The sequence below is a fragment of the Zosterops lateralis genome (assembly GCF_965231275.1).
Source record: "Zosterops lateralis genome assembly, chromosome: 6".
In the NCBI taxonomy this organism is placed as follows: Eukaryota; Metazoa; Chordata; class Aves; order Passeriformes; family Zosteropidae; genus Zosterops; species Zosterops lateralis.
In genome coordinates this window covers 15,271,140-15,296,350 of record NC_139761.1, presented here as the reverse complement: position 1 = coordinate 15,296,350, position 25,211 = coordinate 15,271,140, and the positions used below count along the sequence as shown (strand labels likewise).

The following is a 25,211-nucleotide window of genomic DNA, read 5'->3' as shown; positions in this document are numbered from 1 at the left end:
AGAAAATTATCAAGCATCTGTACCTCACAGAGCGAAATCATTTATTTAGGATTTTATAGTTACTCTGAAAAGGGAGATCTGAGCTTGTCCTGTAACAGACCATGTTCCATCTTGTAACTTCCCCCCAGAGCTTCCCTTCTCAAAAGTGGTTTAACTTGGAGCTTTAAATATAGTAGGAGGAAGAAAACTTTGTGCTTTCCACACAGATATTTCAGATATGAGTGTCTTGATCTAAAGTGCTGCTGAGGGCAAAAAGAGGATGAGATACATGTATTACAACATTCAATCTGTGGTATTTTCTTGTCAATGTTTAGCAAAACAAATAGCAATTAATAAAAAATGTTTAATGATACTCAATTTCAGCTACGTATTAATAAAAGATTTATGGGGAGTCATTACAGGTAGGTAAATTTGTTTGCTTGCAATCTCAAAGAAAACACTTCTGATTGTGATATTTTGTGCCTCTCTACCTGGTAAGAGTTAAAGCTTGTTAATATTAGTCATGATTCCAGCTATTAGAGAATGGAAATGGAAGGGAAGGAGAGACTAAGAGTAAAGGAGACTAAGGGGTTTGATGAACTGTTTTTCAGTGATCAACATGCAATGCCTGTCTGCATCTGACAAGAGGTCGTGTGGGTCTTTCTTCTGTGACACTGAAAGCACACATCCACCATACCACATCCCTGACAGGAAGAAAGGAGAATCTGATGGCAGTGCTTGTTTTGTTTTCAGGGCAGGAAAAATGGTATGACTGTCTAAACATCTCTGCTGCTTTCAAAAATTCTTTTGTTTTTCTTTTCTCCCAGTTCCAAATCTATCAACAGTTAAAAAATGAAGACATTTTGGCTTTTTACTTGCTGTTTTTATCCTATTTATCCCTCTTTTCTTTGGTTCAAGTTTCTGCAGAACCTCTCCAGTTCCACTGTTTTTTTTCCCTGTCTAGACTTCTTCTTCTTTCTTTATGTTAAAAAATGTCTTCCTCTCATTTCTGGTAGTGATTTTAGTTTTCTAGTAGTGATTTTAAGGTGCACTTCTTCAGTTGTCCTGAAATTTGCACTTTCCCCTCCCCAGGCTGGGTGTCCCACCACAGACCTGGGTGGACTGGAGGCTGTCCTCTGATGGAGATCTCTCTGCAGACCCTGATAGACAGGTTGCCAGGGATATCACACCACTGGCACTTGCATGCAGTGGAAGAGTATTTTTTCAGAGCCTCCAAATAGGGGAATGGAGATTTTATCAAGGTTCTTCTTCTGCCTTATCAATTGCTCAGAGTTAGTGCTAGCAAAACAGAGCAGTTATTTTCTTGAGTCTCAATGAAAAATCTATTGTCAGATGCAAAAGTTCAGGCTTGGAGACTACTCTGTTTAACTCCTCTCAATTTGTTTTCAAATGCACAACAGGCAGGGATTTGGGGTTGGACTTGCCCCAGTTACACCATTTAAATCACTAGATTGGCACACTGGTATGCACTTGTCACTGTGATTAAACTGGCCCTTGTATTTAGATATACAAGATTATTTTGGCTTGTTGTATTTTTCAAGTGCCCTCTTGCACTAGGATATTGGCTCTCTGTATGCCACTAACTCTGTGCCACTAACTCTTTTTACTCAAATTTTTGTTGACTGTTGAGATCCAAGCATGCAAATTTTCTTCTTGCACATCCAGGGGAACCCCCTTATCCTACTGTCTGCCTAATAAGCCAAACTGTGCATGATCTTCCAAAGTGTAATACTCCAAGTCTCCTTTCAGATGATAAGCTATAGATAGGCATTTATGTGTTTCCATTCCAGGGTTGCTCCTCATTGGTTAGAGGGATGTTTCAAATTAGTGAGGAAATGAGTAGGGAACTATTCATATCTGTGACATACTCACTTGGTGGCAGGCGAAACAGGCTTTTCACTAATAAGTGGTTTGCATTGTTTTATAGTATAATTTGCTATACATTGTTTAGCAAACAAATTGGGTCTTCATGCCAAACATCTGTGAAACTCTGGCCATGCAACTCTGTACAGCTTAGCACATGCCTGAAATGATGCCTCAGAGTCCACAATGACCTCTCCACCATGCATGCATTAACTTGCACGAGTCCTAAAATCAAGAAAGCATCAAACAGCTGTTTAATAGTGTATTTCACAGGTCAAGTTAAAATTTCAGATGCGGTTCTGATCACATTATATATCTTATTTATGAAAAAATTACATATTGGCTCATCATACTGGCTTGTACCAATCCTCTGCAGAGTCCTGGGTAAAGGTCAATGTACTGACGCACATTCAAACACAATTTTTATGTTCTACATTTTGAAAATAAAAGATCTGAAAAGAAAACCTGATTTTGTAAGACAACCTGAGTGTTGCAAACCTGTTTCTACTAACAACCTCCATAACAATGTCTCTGTACCCTGCCAGTGCATCAAGCCCAGCATCTGGGAAGGCTGGGTTCCAAGGAAATGCAATCAAGCTAGGAAGGGGTGACCTTGAGCTGGCAGCAGAGACAAGACAGATCTCAAATTCACCTCCTTCTGGGGCTCCCATACTCGACTCAGCACTGCCAGGAGACATCTGTCTCCACTTGGGGATTTGCTGCCCTGGATTATTCTCTGGGGAAATACATATTCTGTTTCTTCCTAAAGAGGAATAGAGGGTCATTCCTCTTTTCAGGTATAGTTAGAGGAAGAAAGACTATTTTTGGTATGCATTGTTGGAGGGGATGACCAGTACCCAGAAGTTCAAAATGAAACTTCAGTCTTTGCTGAGCAGGGGAACAAAATTGTAAATTGTAAAAGCCAACTCTTTCTATATATATATGCACTGTATGGGTGTCAGTATCAACTGACAGAGATTTTACCAAAGGTCAAAGCTATGAGGCATTTCCTACTCTTTTTGCACAATTGTATCTGTGCCAATGCACAGGGTGCCCATGCCAAAAATCCCTTCATGTTTTCAGTTCCTCTCAGGAAGGTGCTTTTAGCAGCACGTGAAGAGCTTGTCTCTCTCCTCATTGCTGTTTCACCCCTGAGAAAAGTTCTCTGGGCAGCTCCATTTGACAGCCCCATTTCTGCTGCTGGCATGTGCTGGGTTGCGTGTGTGCCTGCTGGTACCTGGGGCAAAGTGGCTGAAGGGAGAAGGCAAATCAGAGAGCAGTTTCACTTACATGTACAGTGATCTTTTCTCCATAATGATATTTCATTAGCATCAACACACAAAAGATAATGATTTTCAATAATATTGGGTCTGATAGAAAACACCCATTTTGCTTCATAGGATTGGTGTATCCTCAGGGGACACATAAATAGAAATACAGAGAAATATCCACAGAAATATCCAAGCTACCTATATACCAGTAGAGATCAAGCTGCAGTGGTGTCTTCCTGGGTTACAAAAAGTTGTCCAAGAATCAGGGCAGATATCTGTATAGTTTATTTATACTCAGCTTCATCTCCAGGGCCAGGATGCCAGCAGTACACGTGGAAGCTTTGCTGAGAGCTTCTGGCTAGACTTCACTGCTGGAAGCCCAGACAAGATGATGTGTGGGCTACAGTCACACTTCAAATACATCCTTATTTAGCAGACAGGAATGGATGAATAAATTTTATCATGTTATTCAATTACTAGACCATCACTCTGCATAACTGGAATGTTTATAAGAGCATAAAGGACATGAATGGAGGCTGTTTATATCTCAGTACTGGGGGCGTTCATCAAAAAACCTCTTTGATTCATGCTGGCCATCAGTCATCAGAGGTGAATCACTTTCCATGAGAGCAAGTGGTGGGACAATAGAAGTTGCTTTCTAAGACTGGTTTGTGAACAGGATTCCTGCTGGAGGAGCTCAGTGCATTGACAAAGTTGCTTTCAGGGACACAGCCATTAAATTTGTGTGCAGCCACACAGAAGCAGCCTTGCTGGCCAGCCTGGTGCCATGGCTCAGACATATGGGGCTCAGGTTGGAGGAGGACACTTCTCTGGTGAAAATCTTCAGAATCATGGAAGGAGTCACATCCTGACTTCTACCTTTCACTGTCTCAGAGAGACAAGAAAAAAATCAGTCTGGATATATTTTATTTGACAATGTAAAGACAGGAGTCAAAGAAGAAACCCTAATGATGAAAATTCTCTGGAACCTTAGTTTTTCTCTATTAAATCAGCTAATGGCCATATGTGGACCATCTATCTTTCCAGAAAACAGGCAGTACACTATTCATTATTCGTAGGAAGAGGTTACTGGCTCTACTACCTCCCACGTACAAAGCAAATGTTTTACAGTTATCATAAAAAGCAGCTCCATCTGGACAACTTTTAGCAACACACTCACTACTGCTCAGTGTTTGTCTCCCAACGCTTTTACATGTATCCCCCATATTTCCATCTCCAGTCAGATAAGTTATATAGTCCAGCATCTTAAAGACCAACAAACTCGCTTGTCCCAGTGTTTATTATTTTTTATCACAATGTATGATTTTTTAACTTACTCTTCCAAGCTAGAAAGTGTTATAGGTATCTTGGATGATACTACCTGCAGCATTTAAAAGGATTATGTATATTGGGCTATTTTCAGTTTTAGACATTTGATGGAGTTCTCCTTCCTTAACCTGCATTTTCCCTTTGCTCCTTATGAAAACAAATAAAAAGTCTTTTGTGAATCATAAAAGGCCATGCTTTCCCTAGAGACCTTTGAGTACTTCAGTCTTAGCCAAACTGAACCAGTGGTCACATGATAAATCATATTTACAGGAGCAAGTAATCATACAATTTTTAACATCTTCAGACCTTTTCTGTCTGCCTTATGTGGAGAGGGGGAGAAGATCTGTGCTAGTGCTCTGCATAGTGCTAGGACGATTATGCAAAAGGAGAAAGTCTCTTTCACAGCTCTGGAAATCATGCTGCAGGATAGCTTGACATGACTCCAAGATACCAACTCCCAAGGAGAGCTTCTTCTTTTCTGACTGTTCACGTGAACATTTTGAAGCCTGTGATTTACAGCTAACTTGGCTCTGCCTCACAGCCAATTTTAGCTGACCAGTTTCTGGAGTATATTTAAGCAAGCCCTGCTGGCATGTGGGCGATTTCTGTTTTGGGATGGTTCACACTCCAATTCCCCTCTCTGTGATGGACTGAGCCTTTGCTGAGTGTTTCTCTCATGGAAAAAAAAAATCCAAACTGCTCGGCAGCTATCCACCAGCACTTAAGAGGTTCCCTGAGCTGGTGCACTGGGGCTGCAAAGCATGGGGGGCAGATCTCTCTGCAGAAGTGCACCTCTCTCAGCCTGCTGAAGTCACTCTGGGTATGTCTAAAGGGAGGATTTGGACTGTTCAGATTGCAAGTAATTACAGTAGATTGCTGAGCCACATGTGAAACTTAAGAAGTGGAATTTAGTCTCCATTTATTTTCAGCAGTGCAAAGTCAGAGTAATTCCACAGACTTTGTTGGACTTGAGGAAGATCTGTTCTGATGTTACACAGGAAGAAGATCTGTCCCTGGGAGACAAAGGTGATGGATGCAATCCCATTTCCTACTAAGTCTTCAATTAAGCTAACTTCAGAATTATGCTCCTACACGAGACCAATCTTAAGGAAGAGAAATAGTTTTATTATTAGGATACTGGACAATTAACTGACATAATTGATAAAAGTACTTTCAGTGACCCCTCACATAATAACCCATTCTTTGCATTCCCTCTAATGATCTTTAAAAGGCTTTATTGACTGGAGGGATATTACAGCTGACATTATCTGTTGGATGTTCTCAGTGTGGAATACACTGTCAATATGTTTTGATTATAAAAGGAGAAAAATGAATGAGACTAATGTAAAAAAATGAACTCATAAAGCCAGCTTTTCAGACTGACAAAAAGCTACTAAACAAGATAAAAATAAATTTTAAAATAAATTTTTAAAAAAGACATTAAATATATGAAATGAAGGCACTTTGAACAAGCCAAAACATGCCTGGAGGATGGTCATGGCCATGCCTGGCAGTGGACTGTGCACTGGCAGTGCCCTTTGGGGATGAGCCCCTTGGGGATGAGCTGGGCATACTCCTGCTCCTCAAAGGTCTGTCCTGTTGCAGAGCAGTGCAAACAGCTAAGGCATAGTGGAGGAGTTTAGTTCATGGTGCACCACACTCTGCTAAGCATCCCAGAAGCAGCCTGGGATTGGAAATATGTATGCTCCAGCCAGAAAAATGGGATTATTTGTAACTCTACTGCATTAGGCATGATCTGCCCCCACAAAACTGAGACATGCATGTTTTCACAGGTGCTGGCACAGGGGCAATAAACCTATCTGCCACTCTGCCATTACAAAAACACCAGTGGAAGCACCAGTGGAAGCCCAAACCTAGATGTCTCCCTTAGTTCTTTAAAATTCTCTAGACTTTCTGGAACAGACTGAACAATTATTCAATGCTTGCTATTTTCAAAGTTCTTAACACACATTAACTAGGAAAACTGGAGAAACATTAGAAGGTGTCCTTACAAAAGGATGTCCATGTTGGAAGGGAAAGTGGAGGAGGAAAAAGGAACAGGAATTCCCTATCATGTTTGCAAAATGAATGGCTGTTGCTGCCTGTGCTCTGGCAGGGTGGGCATCAGTACTAGAAAAATGTGGGGTTGAAATAATAAGGGACAGAGAAAGGAGATGAACAAGGGCTGCTCTTCCCTGCTCTCTTGCTTCTCTCTCAAGGACAGTATGCCCCCTCATCAGTCAAGTGACTGTAGATACTGGCATTTTAGGCAATGGACTTTTTCCATCCCCCAAATTATGGTACTTTGTGTCCAGATATTTTGTGGAATGCAGATAACTACCTTGCCATTTAATCACTGTCAAACATAGGCAACAACTTGAATGATGGACTTGATCCATACAGAAGAACAAAGCTACTGCTCTTTCACAGAATCACTTAAATATAATTTCACAACATTATTTAAATAGTATCATTAATTTCTGTGCAGATGAACAAAAATTCTCTGCAGATTTTGTGTTATAGAAATGTCTTTGAAAGAAGAGTGTCCGCAACACAAATAAATGCAAGGAGCTGAGAAGAAAATTAAAACTTGTAAAATTAACTGACCTTTGCAGCTATCTAGATCACTTTGCATTAGAGGCAATCTGTCTCTGCCTTCAACCAGACTGAGACCACTGATTTTCATGCAGCTGCTTCTGGCTTTCTCCCTCACAATGAAGAGTCTGCACAGCCAGATCCTGCTCTTTGCAGGATAAATGCAAACTCAATGTCCATGGAGTACACAGGATAGTCCCAGCCATCCCATGCTCCAAGTATGCAAAGGGGCAAGTCCATGAAGAGGCAGAGAAACCAGCAAGTACTGCTTACCTTGATGTCTATGCAAAGATTTGGTTTTGTGCAGCTTTAGACAGTTGTAACTGGGGACAATTTATGAGGAAGAACTTGAGTTTTGTCGTTCTCCATACTGGGTTTCAGGGCTTAGAGCCAGTGAAGGGAAGAAACTACAGCTCCAGCTGCTTGGGAGTATTAATGTTTTTCATAAGGTTACATGCCACTGCCTCAAAAAGCAGACATCAAGGGCAGCACAATTTCTTCATGTGGGTCCTCTTTTCATGGCCTCTTTCAAAGGCTGGTATGAGGAATGACCCTATCTTCCCCCTCCTACCTCACACACAGCTGGGATCAGACTCTTTACATACATCTCTTATACACATAACCATCTGTTAGTGCTTCACTCCATCTCCTGGCATTATCTTGGGGAATGGATATTGTGACATCCCCATGAACACTCTCTGACATGGCTAATTAGCCAACAGTTCTCCAAGATTAACAAACCAGTATCATCCTTTGCCCATGTGCCTGCTGATGGGGGGGACTCTGGAGTGAGTGAGACAAGGGTGTCATGGAGAGGGACCACCCCAGCAGACACCATCTTCTCCCATCCCCAGCTCTGCCCACCCTGACCTACTGTGTGTCTCACTTTCTCAGCAAGGCTCTCGGAGCAGGGAGCTGAGCGCTGCTTAGCAACCCTGCAGCACGATAAAATACTGAGCACTGAGTACAGGAGCTGCAGAGAAGGAAGGACAGAGGTAGCAGAAATCAGACTGTGCAGCCCCTCAAGCAGTGGCAGCACAGGTCCAAGGGGCTCAGGTGTGGCTGTGATTGATGTCCACCCCATGAGTGTCACAGATATGCAAAGCAGGACTCTGTCTGCACCTTTTCCCTCTGAAAAATGTAGCTGTAGGCAGCAAACGGCAGAACAAGGTGAGGGGGTGTGAGATGTGATCTCCCTTCAGCTGAGACCCTCAAAACCAGCTCAACTCATCAGGAGCTGCAGCTGTTCAGCCAGTGGAGAAATCAGGCTTTACTGCTTTTATTCAAAATGCACTGCAAATCCTTTGTGGAAAGCAAAGCGGGGCAATAAGGCCACCAAGGAGGTTTCCATGGGATTCTTTTTGTGCAGAGGGAATTTCTGGGTCATAAGAAGCTGGAGTACACCCCCACCCTACTACCATGGGTACAATTTTCTCTGAGTCACAAAAGTATTGACCCAGGGACTGCAGGCTGCTGCTGCTGGGTTCTTGCAGGTCCTAAGCTCAGTCCTAAGCTCAGATACTCCAGATAATCAAGACAGAAAGTTTTTCCAAATGTCTCTGCATGCTGTGCTGGGTATGCCCCAGCCACAGCTGTGTCTTTTCACCCACAGGGTCAGACACAAGTGCCCTCACAGCAGCTTGCAAAAAGTATGACTGGCTAAAAAATTAAATGAATGCCTAAGAAAATTTTGTTTCTTTGTCTTTAGGAAATATGTAATAAAAACATCACGGTGGACCTGGTACCTCTCCTAAATGTTTCAAAGCTCTAGTATTAACTTGTCTCTTCTATTTGTGTTGGGGTAAATTAGGAATGCTGCAATCAGTATAATTAGACCAGCATGAGCATTATATTCTGTCACAAGTGTGTAAAATCCACCTGTGGCTATCAGAGTTGCACTGCACTGAGGCAGTAACTCTCAACGATACTTGGCTGTATGGTAGACTTCTGCCCATTCAATGTGGTACTCTCATCTGCAGTAGAAAACAGAAAAAATGGCAAGTTTGTTTCTGGTCATACTGAAAAATTAATTTGTCACAGGACAGACCATAATTCTCTACAGATTTCTGTTGACACCTTTGTCAATATATCAGAAATTAGGAGTGAACAAGTGCAAAATGACCCATAAGAGAGTATTCTGTGAAACAACTGGACCACTTGTTTTATGCTAAAGATTAAAGCCTCTTGGAGGCTTTCAGTTTTCCTGGCTATGAGAAAGAGAGGGGCATTTTTATCCATTTATCACCAAAAACTTTCTCCCTAGCAGAATTTGTGAGTTTGTATAACTTAGAAGAGACCTATAACTGTATAACTTAGAGAGAAATCCTGCCCTACAACAGTTACAAAAAACCTGTACTACTTATAAAAATCTTAGACTGACAGCACTGGAGAGCAGATCCTTCTGCTTTTCTGGCCAACACATTCTGCACAGACAACAGCAAAACAAATTATTCTGCACAGCAGTGCCCATGTGGCTTGGCTGAGCCATCTCTCCAAGTAAAAGGCTATTTTATACACTTCACTCATAAGCCTTCTGTCAAAAGAGCCTAACAAGTAGTTGCAATACTTTTGCTATTTTACTTAAAAAAATGATTCTTCTTCATCTTGATGCACCTCCCCTCAAAAAAAAAAAAAAAAAAAAAAAAAAAAAAAAAAAAAAAAAAGAAAAGGGCAGCACACACTACTAGTACCCTGTCCAAAATCCCCACTGATGCCACTGAATCAGCAGAATAAATACAGCAGAGCTGTAGCATCTCCACTGGGCTTGGGTCAAGCTGTAAAGCTCTTCAACAGCTTGTCTCATAAACACTACCCTCAAAATTGTTGCACAACCAACATCCAGACTTCAATACTGTTTGGTAGAACAACTGATTTTCCTTGTATTAGCACTCAGTTTTCATCAGGCAGGGTTACATTTAGATTAGTAAACAGTGATAAATTTGAAAGAACACAAGAAAACCAACAAAAACTCTCCATCCATGGAGATATTCAAAACCCAACAGGACACAGACACAAGCAAGCTACTCTAGCTGACTCTGTTAGGGCAGAAGTTTGGATTAGATGTTTTCAAGCTGTCCCTGCCAACCTCAATCATCCTGTGATTCTACAAACTCATTTCTTGATGATTAAAAAATGGGATCTCCTGCAGAAAGATTGATTGCTCAGGGTATTTAAATTGTCTTTAGCAGATCATCTGCAGCCTCATTCCAAGGATAGGAGTCCATTCACCACTGGGAGGTGATTAGGCATAGAGGGTAGGCAACACATGGGGATGTTGGGCTTTGGTTAGAGGTGACAGAAAACCTGGACAGCAGTGTTCAGTGGTAGATACTAAACCTGTTGTTGATAACATCAACATTCAGACAGTGGAATCAGGCCACAATGCAAAGATCTTTTCCTTACTTTCCCAAAATATTAAAGTCTGCCTTTTTCTCAGCTGCCTTCAGTAACATTCCCAGGGTCTTTCTATGAAGAGTGTTCCCTTTTGAATGACACTTCTTAGGGACTGATCCCTTTTGCAGAGCTGAACTGGTCTCACATCAATGAATTGCATCAAAGGTACAGAGATCTGCCCCCACAGACCTTCTTCCCTTTGGGTGTCTCCCACCCAAACAATACTTCTAAACCTATCTTTTCCACCACCTATCTCACTCTATCTTGTGAATAATTACTTCCTTTCCCTTCACCTGCTAGGAATTAAGGCACCATTCCAGTAAAAACTCCTCTAATGTGTCAGGGAGAATATGAGAGATTAACAATTTCAATTCACCTTGACCTGTCTGTCATCAGTCATGCTGTGATTGCTCTTCAAAGCAATTAAGTACATTTAGGATTCTGTCTTCTCTGCTCAGGCTAAACAGCACTGTTTTGTTGAAATTAATACTGATTTCAGATTAGATCATGCTTAGCCTCAGTGGCTCATAGGAGATGACCCTGTGGAGGACTACACAGCTCATCCTCTTTGGGGGAGTAAGTGGTACAAAATTGCCTGGGGAAAAAGTGCAGTGCTGTGGCCTTTTCAGTGAGGCATAAATCCCTGCACCATGGGACACCCCTACCACAGCCCCCACTGCCAGTTCTTGGCCTCCTTAAGAAAGTCTCAGTGTCTTTCCCCTTGCAAGTATCTTGTTAAACAAAGCCAAATTTCAGAACCTTGCTCCTGCTTCTGAAACTAGACTTTGCAGTATACAGGGGCCATAAATCATACACGAATACTAAGCACCCTAAAAATACCTGAGCAATGAATTATAAGACAGTTTAAATATGACCTGTCATTTTATTTCAGTACAATATTTTTTTCCATTTAATTATTATTTGAAGGTGAACTCAGCACCTATTTAAGGAAGTGCCTATGTAGGCATTTATGTTACCTTTCTCTCAGGCTATGAGACACATATAAAACAGTGGCTTCACAAAGTTAGAACAGTGAATAAAAGGTGTATCATGTAAAACTTGGCTCCAATCAGCCCACTTTCCCTGCTGATATAGCAGGAGGGCTCTTTGGCAGCAAACCCTGCAGTACATCTGAGAACAGACGGATCCATCTACCTGAAATCCAGCAGAACCAAGGAGCCACATCACTAGGCACAGTGACTTGCTCTTGGGCCATCTCAAATTGTAAGGATGTTCCAGAGATACTGAGCATATACTTTTCACATGTTTGAAAACCATCTGAAACACTCCCTGCCAGGTTGAATAGCTGGTGCGTCACTTGCCATTAAAGACCAGGATGCTCAGCTTTGCTTTCCCTTCAAGGTTTGACAGATGGCTCTGCTATCTTAATTTTATACAGGGAGCTAGGGATTTATTTTTCCCTTTTATGTAAATATCTTACTCCCCTCACAGACACTGACACACCAGTGAGATGCAAAAATAGGATTACACTGCATGTCCCGCTCTCCCCCATCTCAGTTGCTTATTTACCAAACAACTCTCATTAATCCTCTTTACTGTGTTTACTTCCCACTTCCCTCTAGTCTTAGTGTCTTACTATTATTCAGGTACTTGGAGATGTTAAAAAAAGCTTAAGAGACAGTCACCTCCAGAGCTCATTAAAATTAATTGAATTCCACTGATTTTTTTTGAATCTGCATTGATTTACACTAAATGAAGGTTTGTTAGAGCTGCTAGCATTCACAGTGCACTTGCTCAAACCCAAAAATCACGTAATACTGACATGATCCAATTTTCTCCAGCTTGTGTTAGTTTAAGAATTGTCTTTATACCTCCTGCTTTTACTTCTTGATTACAATCTTTTGGGGAAAGAGTGAGAATGGCAGGTTTTTACAAAGGCATGGTAGAGAATTACTTGAAAATATTCTAGGTTTTAAAGCAGTTATTCATCTGCTCTTTCTGTGTGTTACAGAAATCACTGGTTATGAGATCACTTCTTTTATCCATGGAAAAGTCTCACTGCTTACACTGAAGCTGAGCCCCAGCCAGTGATTAAGCCTGTCCTAGCAATCTACAAACATCCCAGAGGGTACTAACTAATTATTGCTAATTCTTTTCTGATGTGCTGTGAAAAAGAGTCTTAAAAGAAGATCTGCATTTAAAAAAAAAAAAAAAAAAAAGTGGAAATACCCCTCTAACACCAAGACCATAGAAAATAGCTATTTCTCCACTGCCAAACTGAGGGTGCTTTCATCAAGTAACCATGGTGCAGCACAACATAATATCACATGTGGTCTCCTCTGGTGCTTGATCTATGCAGCAGGTACACATCTGTACCTGGTGTGCCAATCATGCAGTGTCCAATTCTGCAGTCACCAGCAACACACAGAGGAAATTTAGAAGTTGCTTGAAGCACCTTTGAAGTATCACTCCATATGTACCTTCCCAAAAGTTCAACCCATCTGAGTGTTAAAGTTGATGGATGCAACTTGGTGAAAGTTCCCTCATGGACCAGAGAGGTCAAATTCATTCACTGAAACGGATTTCAGCATTTCTTATGACCATTTCATATTGGAAGAACCTGAGTATTTCCAGGGCAGGTGCAGGATAGAGGAAGTAGCATACTTGCTTGGTTCTGGTAGTTATTTTATACAAAGAAGCACCAATCCACTAGGTTGTGTTTTATTACAAACCACCGTAGTGCCTAAAATTGGTGATACACTCAAGTTTTAGCTTTTACAAGGGAAAACAAACTACCCCAGAAGACATAGTTTATATATAGATGGAATAAAACCACATTTGAGTCATGATACCCTGAGGTCACTACCTCTCTTCCTGCTACAGAAAAGCAGACATAAGAGAGTTTGACTGGATCTGACCCTTTGAAACCAGTAAATGAAATTTCAACTTAAACACAATAAGATTTTTCTTTTTCCTCCAAATTTGATTCTTATGAAAGTGAGGGATTAATACAACAGATCCAGACTCAATGCAAATAAATCCCTGCCTGCACTTTCCTATTAAAGCATTTAACCCTTGTTACACCCTACAACAAGATGATGGCTGTTACTTCACTCCTTAGCACCTCTTCAGTGAAAGTAGGAGACAGATTTGTCAGAGGTGCTGCAGCGAGAGATGTCCCAGTTCCAGGAGATATGCAGGAAAGAGAGCCCAGGAGGAAGAGTGCAGAGGAAAGCTGGTGGGACGAGGGTATGAGAAAGGACAGGCCAGATCGTGGTAATGGAGCCCAAAGCTGGGAACACACTGGAGAAAATCTTGGCTTCAGCATCACCCAGATTAATCCCCTTACTCTTTCTCTAGTCACTTCTACCTTCCAGCAAAAAATAGAGTGAAGGATTTCACACAGTAGCTAAAGCCAATTCAGCTCAATAATATGTGATAAAACTGTGTTGAAGCCAGAGATGCTTTTCTTGTGAAGTGTCTCATCTTATTTCCCAGCATTTATTGATAGATATCTTTTACAGTGGATCAAGAAACCTGAACTACTGGGGAATGCTGCCAGGCCCTTCAGGGCATGCTTTTCGCAGAACTCTATTAGGAAGGACTCATTGATGAAAAGAAATGCTCTAGTTACCCTGTAAAATTATAATTAAGACGATTTTCTTTCATAGCTGTCCATTCCACATCTGAGCAGTTTTCAGCTTAGCATTTGTCAGCAGTGTGAATGTCAAAAATAAGAAGATCTAAGAGGAATTTTCACTATTCTCTGAGCTAAATGCCTGTTCAAGGAGCTTGTAGGTTGATATTCATGCTGTTGACAAATAATGGGTGTCTTCAGTTAAGTATTGGTATTATTTTGCACTGAAACTAAGCATGAGACTGCATATGAATTCCCCAAACCTTTGCAAGTCAGCTCTAAATTTGCTTCTTTAAATTTAATTTTTGTTCCTCCCACCTATTGCTCCCATCTACCAACATAACAGCAGATTTGAAATGAAACTCCTTGTGAGGTGCAAATTGCTCTGGAGAGTTACTGCTCTCATACAAATATTTTGCAGCCTTGACACAAATCATTCACAATTTGGCAGCGGGCAGACAAACACAAATGAGCAGCAATGGTAGACCAGCAATCACAAGTGTGAGACTTTGCACTGTGCTACCAATTCAATTGGATGCCAACCTCAGTCCTCTGAAGATAATTTCTCAAAGTGTAGTTGCTAGAGTGAAAGCTTTCCAGCTCCTCCAAAACAATAAACATTCCTTTTAGCTAAACTAGAATAGCAAAAATACTTATGTAAATTTAACAAGAACTAAAATAGAGACTTTCTCTTCTTGCTGGAATTCTCCCTTTTTTATGCTCTTTCAAATCCTGCATAAATTTTTCAACAACCACAAAACATGTCCAATGCTCCACCATTGTGAACCTCTCCACCAAGGCTCAACAAAAATCTTGCAATCATGTTGCATGCACATAATAATTTTCATGAAAAGTATTTTCATTTATTTTCCTTTTTCCCTCACTCCAAAATACTATCACTCAGAAGTTGAAAGTTCTGCTATCACTATCATGAAGTTGAAGAAAGAAACTGTCGTTTAATCTAAGCTGAGATTCAGATGTCACTGCAGTGTCTCATGAGAGCTGTGGATGGGAATCCTGCACTCTCTGCTGGAGGCTGGGTCACCTGGATATACTAATAGCTCCCAGCCAAGACCCTCACAGTATAAAACAGTGACGCCACAAACACTCAACTGTGGGGTGTTGGCAGAGCCATACTAAAAACAACAGAGGAGAAATGAACCTTCATCCATCAGGTCTACAATTCCCACAGATTACTTTCTCTCCTAAATCAACCCTTTGGACTTGCATTTGGAACCTTAAAATGGAAATGTTAAAGTTTTGACCTTTTCCACCGGAAATATGAAATTTTATTTAAGTGAAGAAATTATTTTTGCTCATATTTTTCTTTGTAACTGAAGTCAATACTTCCTAACTACTCAAGGCCTAGGCAAGTGCAGTTACTGCAAAGACAGTGAGCTGAAATGACTACTACACACTGTTGTACATAGGCTTCACAGAGGTTTTTACATTAAAAGGGAAAGGTTTTGAATTTTGTCTGTAGGTTATAATTTTGAAGCAAGAATAAATTAGAAGTACGGTCTTCAAATAAAAAGCTACACATATTACTCAAAGTAGACTTTGAGTTATAAGAGTTTGCATTAATTTGAAATGCTCAAATTAGTAATGGACCTGGGCCGAGAATCTCACATCCCACATGTAAATTTTGAACATCACCAGAAGCAGTGTTCAAATACAAGTAGTACAGTGTTTCCAACCTCTACACTTGGCCAAGCCAAAGCTCTCCATATTCACCAGCAACCTGCAGCAATTTGACTTTGGGCAAGTTCTTATTATTCTGAACAACATAGCTCTATCCTGTTTCTTGTTTTTCTCTTCTTTATGCCCAAGACTGCATTGAACTACACCCTTTACACGTGCAGGATACAGTACATAAAGTGACTTCCCAATGAAAATACACACTGGCTACTGGATTTTGCCATTTGTATGCCTTTAATCTAAACAAGATGTCACGAGACAAGTCTTGGGTCAGCCTCTGTGGGGCTGCCTTGCCCCAAGCACAGTGAAAGCATCTGGAGTCTCTTACCTTTTTATGGCTTTGTAGCAAATGATGACAACTACGAAGAGGAACACTAGTGTGGCGCAGCATACTGCAATGATAATAATCAGGCCTGGCCACCAGGTCTCTTCAGTGGGACAAAAGGTAGACTTGGGAGCTGTAAAAAGAGAGTGGAAAAACACATTAATTCTCCCAAATCAACAGGGTGTTATCAGATATGGTTCAGTCACTCACGCAGTAGCACTACACCAGGATCACAGATACATGCAAAGATGTTATTTCACATTTAGGACCCATTTCTTTCTTTTCCCCAAGCAATCAATTTGTCTTACTGGTACTGAGTATTTCTTGTCACAGTCCCCAGATGACCAAGTTCTCCATGTCAGTGTTATCTACAACCTGGTACTCCGCACGAAGGAGAAAGGCTCAGCTCTGCTACCCATGGGAAACATCTTCTTCCTCTGCATTTGCCATCTCCAGCTGCATCAGATTTAATTTTGGAGAGGGATATTATGCTGATAAGAGCATGTTTTCAAACCCCATTAGGGGAAGTTTGTTGGGAGCTGAAGCAGTACCTACCAATCTGGTTGTAGCTAATATTACTGCAACCTTGGAGTGAGGAAGGGGGATTTGTTTTAGAAGAATATGAGTTCTATTACATTTACTAATTGCTTTCAGAGTATTATAGTTGAGAAGCTTATTTTCCATTACACTACCTTTGAATTCTAAGTCAAATAGTCAAGATATGTTAACATTAAGAAAAGTTAACTTGTGGGAATATAAGCTATTATTATTACATTTTTCTTATTACATTTAGGGATAGAATTGTCTATTTAAGTACCACTCAAAACAAGAAATATTTTGTATCTGGTGACATTTAGTTAATATATTTTCTTTCAGGGCTATGTTCCTATTTCCATGCTTTGAGGGGACACATTTCCTGAAGGATGGTGAGTAGCAGGCAATGCCATGGGCACTATCAGTGTATTGCAGTGGGAAGAGAGAGCCTTAACACAGCCTATGTGACCACATAAGTTCCATGAGAATTTTAGCCACCTTAAGTGACATTTAATAATGAATCAGTTGATGGGACTCTGTATCTACGTCCTAAGCTAAGTAGGTGCCAGAATGAAGTATAGCAAAAGGCTCTTTTATGAGTCTCATTGTTTAATTTCATATTCTGAATGTCCAGTTATAAACAAATATAGCTGCACAAATTAAAATATGTCATCAGTCCAGTATCATTTATTGTGAACTGACATGTCCTCTGTCTCCTGTGTTTGATTAGGAAAAGACATGCACATACCCTTAGATTAACACTCAATAGATTAAATAATGAATTACACAATAACTGAGACAATTTCTTTTTTCCAGTTGCAACATGTACAGCCGAGTTGGCAACATTCACCCCAAGGAATCTACAGCAGCACCTTAGGAAAAGACTACGTAAAGAACTATAAGAAGCAATCAGAATAATAAACCCAACAGCTTGACAACTAGTGGTTCCCAGCTTCCTCTTTGACTATGTTCATTCCTAGACTGCCCCAGCAACTGAATTTCTATTTAATTACTATGTCAGTTGCAGAAGCCTGTTTTCAGTGGGTGATGGAACTATATTGTGTTTTGATAAAGATAATGATTTTAATATTCTCTGAAAGTTTTCAGTCTTGTAAGATTACAAAAGAGAATGCATTTCAGAGATGACAAAATGTTTGCATAAAGGAGCAGGCAGTGTCAAGGTCAACTCTACCTTCCTGGTGCTGTCCTAAAAAACACAAAAGGGAGCAGTGAAGTAAAAGGAAAAACATCAATCAGCAGGTGCCATGTAAAATTTGGTGAGATCACAGAAAATGAGAGAAGTGGGGCAATCCTTCTCTAGCCCATGTTTTTCAAAGGCAGGATCAACCAAACTAGTCATAAAGCAAAAGAGTGGTGAGAGTGGGCTGCTCCTCAGCACAATAAATGAGACTGACAAATGGCAGAGAGAGGATATAAAGCCAGGCTTGTCACATTTCTGTACACCATGTACTCCTTGCTGGTTTATCACAGTCATTTTACATGGAAAATGAACAGATATATGCGGGATTGGATAGTAAACATTACTCCTAGATGCAGTCCTTAATGACAGGAAAAAAGAATTGCTAATGTGGAAGTGACTCCTAATCCACTGGGCTCTGTTCCTTTCCCCACTGGTCCAGACTGGGCACTCAAAAGGAAGTACAAGAAATCACACTAGAAGCTACCAAAGCCTGTTTCTTACTGGCTCGTGGTTTCATAAAGATTTAAAAGTAATTTTTTATTTCTACTCCTTACCAATACAGTGCTAATCTTGTTTTTCTTTGAAATGTCCACTCATTTTTTATAAGCCCCTATTACATGCGCTTTTCTGCCTTTCTCAGTATGTGTTCATATAGCCCTCACACTCTGGCATTTCTATGTCTTTAATGCATTTCTCCTCACAATTATCCTCTGAGGAAGAGGAGAACTGCATTTAATACCCTTATGATGATGGGAAGGCTGAGACTGGCCTGCATGGCTGACTCCTCTGTGTTCAGCCAGAAATGTCAGCTGAGAGACAAGAACCCTCTCAGAGCCAGCAGGATGCCCAGGAGGAACCACATCTTCAGAGAGGAGCCTCCTAATGAGTCTCACACTGAGCTCCTCATGCTGGGGAGGTGTTGATGTCCCAGTCCCCTTAGGCTGGGGCTCACAGCTTTCCCTGGGGCACCCTGGGGCTGGGCAGCCTCTCCATCCCAGGCCTGACTCCCAGATCCCAGCTTATCACCTGCACCCGTGGCTGCACCTGAGAACGGCTGAACCCACAGGGGCCAATGAGCTCTCAGTTATGAGAAATTACCCTGGGTGAGGGCACCTGCAGCATCCTTTGGCAACTGTGACCCTCTGGATAGACTAGCAGTGCATTTCACAGGCACACCCTGAAAGAGCAAAGACGTGGGTCCCAAATGCTCCTCTAAGGAGATCCAGAAATCATTACAAAACACACCGAGCAGAAGATGTAACACACTATCTATGACAATGTCAGTGTCCAGTTGTTTCATGGTCTTCACCTTTGATGAAGTGCAGCAAAGCAATTCTCCTGGTTGCCTCCTCGTTTGTACCACCTCTTTCAAACACATTATAAACCCAAAAAAGCTGTATATTTCAGAACCAAATTGTGCCCTTTCCTTTGAGTAAAGACACAACAAGCCACATTCTGCTGTCCCTCCCAGAGGTGTATCTGGGGAGTGGAGGACACCCCTGGGTGCCTCAAGTCCCTTTGTCATCCCCACTGGGCTACTGAGAGCTGAGGGCAGCCCAGCCTGGCCACAGAGGGTGCTCCCTCAGCACCCATCACTGGCTCATGTGAGCAGCTTCAGCTGTTCAGAGCACAATTGCTTCTTGGTTTGACTCATTCCTGGCTGTTCTTCACTGCTCTCAAAATCAGCTGAGTGGAGAAAATTATTTTCACAGTACAAAACAACTCAAGGAAAATTTGCTTTTTCGGCTAAACCTTGAAGTGTTGTTATGCACATTGAACACACTGCTGAGTGGAAAGTGGTAGGAAAGTGATGACATTTTAAAGAAGATAAGAAGGTTGATCTAAGTAATCACAGCCTGACATCCTGACAGAAATTCTGCAAAAATAATGAAGATCTCATTCAATTAATAAAACATTAAAATAAATAATTGATGCTAAACAGCATAGATTTAGGAAGGCATCTTGTCAAACTAGATATTTTCAGAGGAGATTACTAGTTGATATATAGATGTACTAGTGCTAGTGTGATAACTTTATGCAGTGATATGACATCCAAATTAATTCCACGTGATGTTGGGGTTATGAAACTATAAAGCAACACACAGAGTAAGTGTGGCACACATAAGTTGTGTTAAAAGCCAGAGAACTGGTATATCTCAAAATCTAACTACAGAGTCACTGCTGGAAGAATGTGGTTTTAAGAGTGACCTTTCTCTTCTCTCCCAAAATAAAGTGATGAATACTGATACAGTTTGCAAATAACTCGGGAATGTACTCAACTACAAATGGACACAAACGTATTTAGATTAGAAATAGGGTAATTATAATCATTAAGGATAATTAGTCATTATCATAGTCTATAATTTCTGGTTGAGTATTTAAATGAAAAACTTAGTTTGAGGTAGACTTTTTACTTTTACTTTAAGAGGTCTAAATTCAGCTAAAGAGATTGGACTCAGAATAGGAATTAAATAAATAAAGAAAACGGTCTGGCTCTGGAAAGTCCACATGAGTACAATGCCTTTTATCTCTTGGCCTTAAAATTTATGAAGTAAAAATGATGGTTAGGTTTACTTTTAGAGGGCCATCACTTCCTCCTATTCCCAAGGGCACCAGGCCTAAATAAATACAATGAGCAAAATAAACCCATTTCAGGTCTGCAGTGGGAAGATGGATCCAACTTATTCAAAACAAATTAACGAAAAAGTGCTTTCAGATCAAACTGTTCAGCATTGCAAAAATCTTACACCTGCTTTTTTTGACTAAGTTTGTTTTGAAGGATCAGCATAAAGACACAGCTCCAACTCTAAAGTTAGAAGGTATCTGTACACAGCTGGCTCTAGCCAGAAATGTGCATACCAGAAAAGATTAGCTCAGCTATTGAGGGCTTCCCTCAATGTCTAGGCACAAAAATAGAGGTTCTATCACTGGGAAGAATGTTTCCATAAAATTCCTAAGAAGTTCTCTGATTTTTTAAAATCAAATCTCAGTGGGTCATTCACAAAATTGCTCTGAGCTTCCAACAAAAACTGTGATGAAGCTGTTTTAATCTTCTGGGTTAAGCATTGAATAGTTCTATGTGTGTTGTAAAAGCAATACCTGTACTGCCTGAGACAGAGTCTAGAAACAGGACTTGGAATCCTTGGATACATCATCTTTAGTGGTCAAGGCTCTAGTTTATAAAGCTCACAATTTCAAAATCTAGTACTCCCATAATTTATTTTGATCAGTGTTATTACTTTCCATTACCATATGGGTTTTGGGCTAATTGCTCTTTGCATGGGAATGCTGAGACATTAACAAGTATCACAATCCAGTCTGTCAGGAGACAGAAAGTGCTCTCTGAGGGGGCCCTGCTGAGCCCGTGGCCCCGAGCAGCTCTCGGCAGTGATGCTGAGGCAGGGAGCCTGCACCAGGGCACTCCTTCCCACTGCTGATCCCACAGCATCTAGTCTTGCAAAACAGAGAAAAACAAAACAGAATAAAGCAAAACAAAGCAAAAAAAACCCAGAACAAAACAAAACCAAACACACGGCTGGGCCGGAAAATATCTAAGGGAGGCAGTGACCCGTGCTCCCACATGTAATCCCAGGGGAGCTGTCTCCAGTGGAGGTCTGTCAGTTCCCTCACAGACACCCATGCAGCTGGTGAGTGTCCACTGATGGGATGTGGAAGGGTGACAGTGACCCCCATCATCTCTCTGCAACAGCAACTTCATGCCTAAAAAAGGAAGAGCACTTTTAAGATAAATCAAAACCAATTATTGTTTTTCTTTTGCTTTTATTCCTGTTCTTGCAGAAAGGTCAAGAGTGCTGTCGTAATCATCCTTATGAGACATCTGCCTGTTTTTAATATTGTATACTCACAACAGGCTAAACCCTGCCATCTCTATGCCTGCAGCATTTCTCTTGCTATTGTAGGGCTGCCTGAATCAGCCACGCACTTTTAATTTGCATGCTAGAAAACAGGATAGGATTTTATTTTGAAGGCAGGCTCATATTCCTGGGCCTCAAGTGTTTTATCAGTCCTGGTTGGAAATTAAAAGGAACTGAAGATGCAGGCAGTGTGTTTTCAGCAATCTCTATGTATGTCACACATTCTAGAGACCTGTTAATCTGCTGACTAAAAGAGGGTTTGGGTCCTAGTCTCATCTTCACTCATTTATTATTTTGATATTCATGTAAGTTACATGTTGACATCTCTATTTGCAAGACAGAAAAGACCCTAGTTCCTGTAGCCATTATCACACTGGGATGCAGGGACAAGCCCAGAAAACATGGAGAAGTTTAAATGTGATTTCAAATGCCAAGGTATATGAAAAAATTTCCAGGACACTCCAGTGTCCAATTCGAACTCCCCATTAAATGTGGAGAAGGATTTTGAATGTATTACAGTTTGGGTCTCTTCATATCAAGGTATCTCATCCAAGCTCCTGTGGAACAGAGGAGTTCCATGAATCCCCTGATTAATATGAAATAATTTGGGTTCTGTGAGGAAAAACCCTACAGAGGAAGTTACAGAAACACCAAGGCTTGGACATTTACTCTAGGCGTCGTGCTGTGTCAAACATGAGGAACAAGGAGAGCCTCCATCACATGCTCATCTTTTTTGAGAAAGCTGATTTCAGTCCTGAGCCTGAGGCCTCTTGTCTACTTTTGCATAAGCCCTTCATTCCCCCAACAGTGTAGATTCACCCTAAAGTGAGTACTGATAAATTTAATGCTGATCAATTTCATTGTATGATAGGATGAAGCTTAGGCAGCTAATAAAAAAAGGTCCAAGGGCTCAAAGTGATATAAACCAGCAGAAGTCCACCCAGCTGTGAGACTGGTGCCAGCTGAGGACCTCGTCCCAGCATCTGCATGATGATGCTCAGCAGAGAAATGTAGCTGAAGGTCAGGATCTCAGTCTCCAGAGCCTGGAGGCTGTGAGGTCTCTGGGAACAAGATTGGTTACCTAACCCAGGGCCATGGGGAGAGATCTGTGAGTCAGTGCCAGCTGAAGCATCCCCTCTGTTTGCTGTATTTCATCACGTAGGGATTGCTACAGATGTGTTTGGATAATGCACGTAGTAGGAACGTGCTGCGCGTACCCAGAGCTGCTCACAGGCAGAGGCAGCCAGCACGGGAAAAACAAATCCTTTACAAGAGCCTGCTAGTGGGGTTTGTGGTGCTGCTAGACTTGATACAAATATAGATCTTCAGCTGTTATTCTAAAAGGCATTTTGAGAACAGGCAAAGTATGTGTTCCCTTCCACACTCTTGGATTTAAGTGGAAAATTTCCTGGGAGGGTGGGGGAGAGGAGGGTCACCAGGAAATGGGTGACCTTGGTGTCTGTTCCTGGGGCAGAAAGCCAAGACTGCAGACATGACCTCCAGCCTCACAGCACCCCAGTGCACAGGCCCCGGGGCTGTGCTTGGCCAGAGGAAACCCTGAGCTCACCTTCATGTGGCAGCCACAGCTGCCTGCAGAAGGCAACAGAAGGGGTGGTGATCAGGGACAGACAGGCTTGCTGAAGGAAGGATTGGCATTTTCCAGATTGGTGGAGAAGTTGCTTGTCTAGCCCTGTCAGGTTTCCTTGTGCTGTGTTGTTTTTTTTCAAACTCCCTTACAGATTTCTGCCCTTCCTGTTGCCTGTAAGCTTAGGGCCATTTCCAGAGTTCCATGATCTGGCTGGGTAAACAACCAGGCAACAGTGGTGTGCTGGGCAGAAAGCCTGTCCTGATTTATGGCCTCCCTGGAGTAGCTAGGTTAAATAACACTGGTAGAAATCAGCTCTTCCTGTAGCAGATGATACTTCTGTTTATCACACTTTATTGCAGACAAGTTTATATCATGCAGCTGCTCCTTGCATATGTTCCTACTACACTTCTAAGGGGGATACTGCAATCACTACGCAGCGGGAACTTCTGCTATAATAAAAACATGTGTGGGAATGATGCTGGAGAAATTCCCTCCCCCGCAGCTCTTACACTGTAGACACTGTTATTCTACACTCTCAGTTGCCTCATCTTCTTAGTTTTCTCCTCCTTTCTAAAAACACTTCTCCTCTGAAACAAGAAACACACTCAGTTTTGTGCTTAGTTTTGGAGACTGGAGGGTGAAGGAGGTGAAGGAAAGGGGTAGTTCTGCAGGAATTTTCTGAAGGTCACAGGCACTAGAGGAGTGCATGGCTCATTGCAAGAAACAGAACTGGAACTGCAGGTGAAAAATCCTGAGTGTGGATAGTCTAAGAAAGAGAGCAGCTGGGTGGGGGAGGTTAAGTGTGATGCTCAAGATCTAAGCTTTAGGAGTTGTTGAACCTGCACACATTTAGGTTTGTGTTTAGCAGCAGATTTCAGTAAAGCTCCATGTTACTGTGCTTTCTTGGTAGGTGTCATGCAGCTGCTTTTTCTTGGCAGATTTGAGGTTCTTACAGAAAATACATAGAAAATATTTTCTTATAGAAAATATCATTAGGAGCAAAATAAAATAATAATAGGTAAAAGTATTGGTCAGCCAGACATAAGTAAAGCACATTGTGGGGAAGCAGCTTGTGCAAAGTCACTGCACCTCAGTGGGAAAGCCAGGAAAACAAAATGTCTTTTGACTTCTGGCCAGTCCTCCCTTCTGGATTGTGTTGCCTCTTCTTTGGGAGTAAACACAAACAACTGATTTGGCTAAAACTACATTACAGGGGTGGAAACAGCAAACTCCCTTTTTGACTTCCCAGGCAGGCGCCAGATGTCTGCCCCAAGCCAGCAGAGTGACACCATGCCCTGCAGCTCAGTGCAGCTGAGCCCTACAGTCAGAAACAAGGCAGGATCACACAGGATGCTCTGGAATGGCTGACACTAAGCTTGTGGGATAACCTGTCTTGGTTTTGTACAATTGCAGAGGAAAACTAGAGAACAGTTCAGAGTTCTACATACATAAGGAAATATGCCAATGCATAAAGCAGAGCAGTCAAGAGTTTCTCAAACAAAGTAGGAAGGAAAAGTCTGTGCTCCATATGATTGACAGGCTGAGGGCCAGACCTGCCTGCCTTAATCCTATTAGGTTGTTGGTGAAGCTGATGGGACACACCAGAACTGAGGAACCCCTCAAAGAGGGGCAAAACATGCTTTCAGCTGCTGAGGTCTTTCGGAGGAGGGCAGGGTTAGAGAGCACAGAGAGAGAATCTATTCTCTAAAGCATGATCTGGAGAAGCAGTAGCACTTACAGACCTTGTGGGAAAAAGGCTTTTAAGGAGATTACATCATAGCTAGCTTCAGCGTTAATACTGAGCTCTGGCATTTATCTTTACAATGCATGCTCACATCAGCCACTGCCCTCTGATCTTTGTCCAGTGTTTTTCTCCCAATGAGACGCTGTTTTTCACTCACCATCTGATTCTCTCTCAACATAAAGGACTGAATTGTTTTT

The 25,211-nt window shown here is 41.5% G+C and overlaps 1 protein-coding gene across 1 annotated transcript in view; it reads right to left on the bottom strand.

The window, feature by feature from the left end:
* The window catches only part of PRIMA1 (proline rich membrane anchor 1), a 49,988-nt gene that overhangs the window by 5,307 nt on the left and 19,470 nt on the right, over positions 1 to 25,211 (bottom strand). Inside the window, exon 3 of the mRNA XM_083863076.1 lies at positions 16,076 to 16,205. Within this exon, the coding sequence (XP_083719202.1) occupies positions 16,076 to 16,205 (130 nt within the window). The remainder of the gene's footprint in view (positions 1 to 16,075; positions 16,206 to 25,211) is intronic.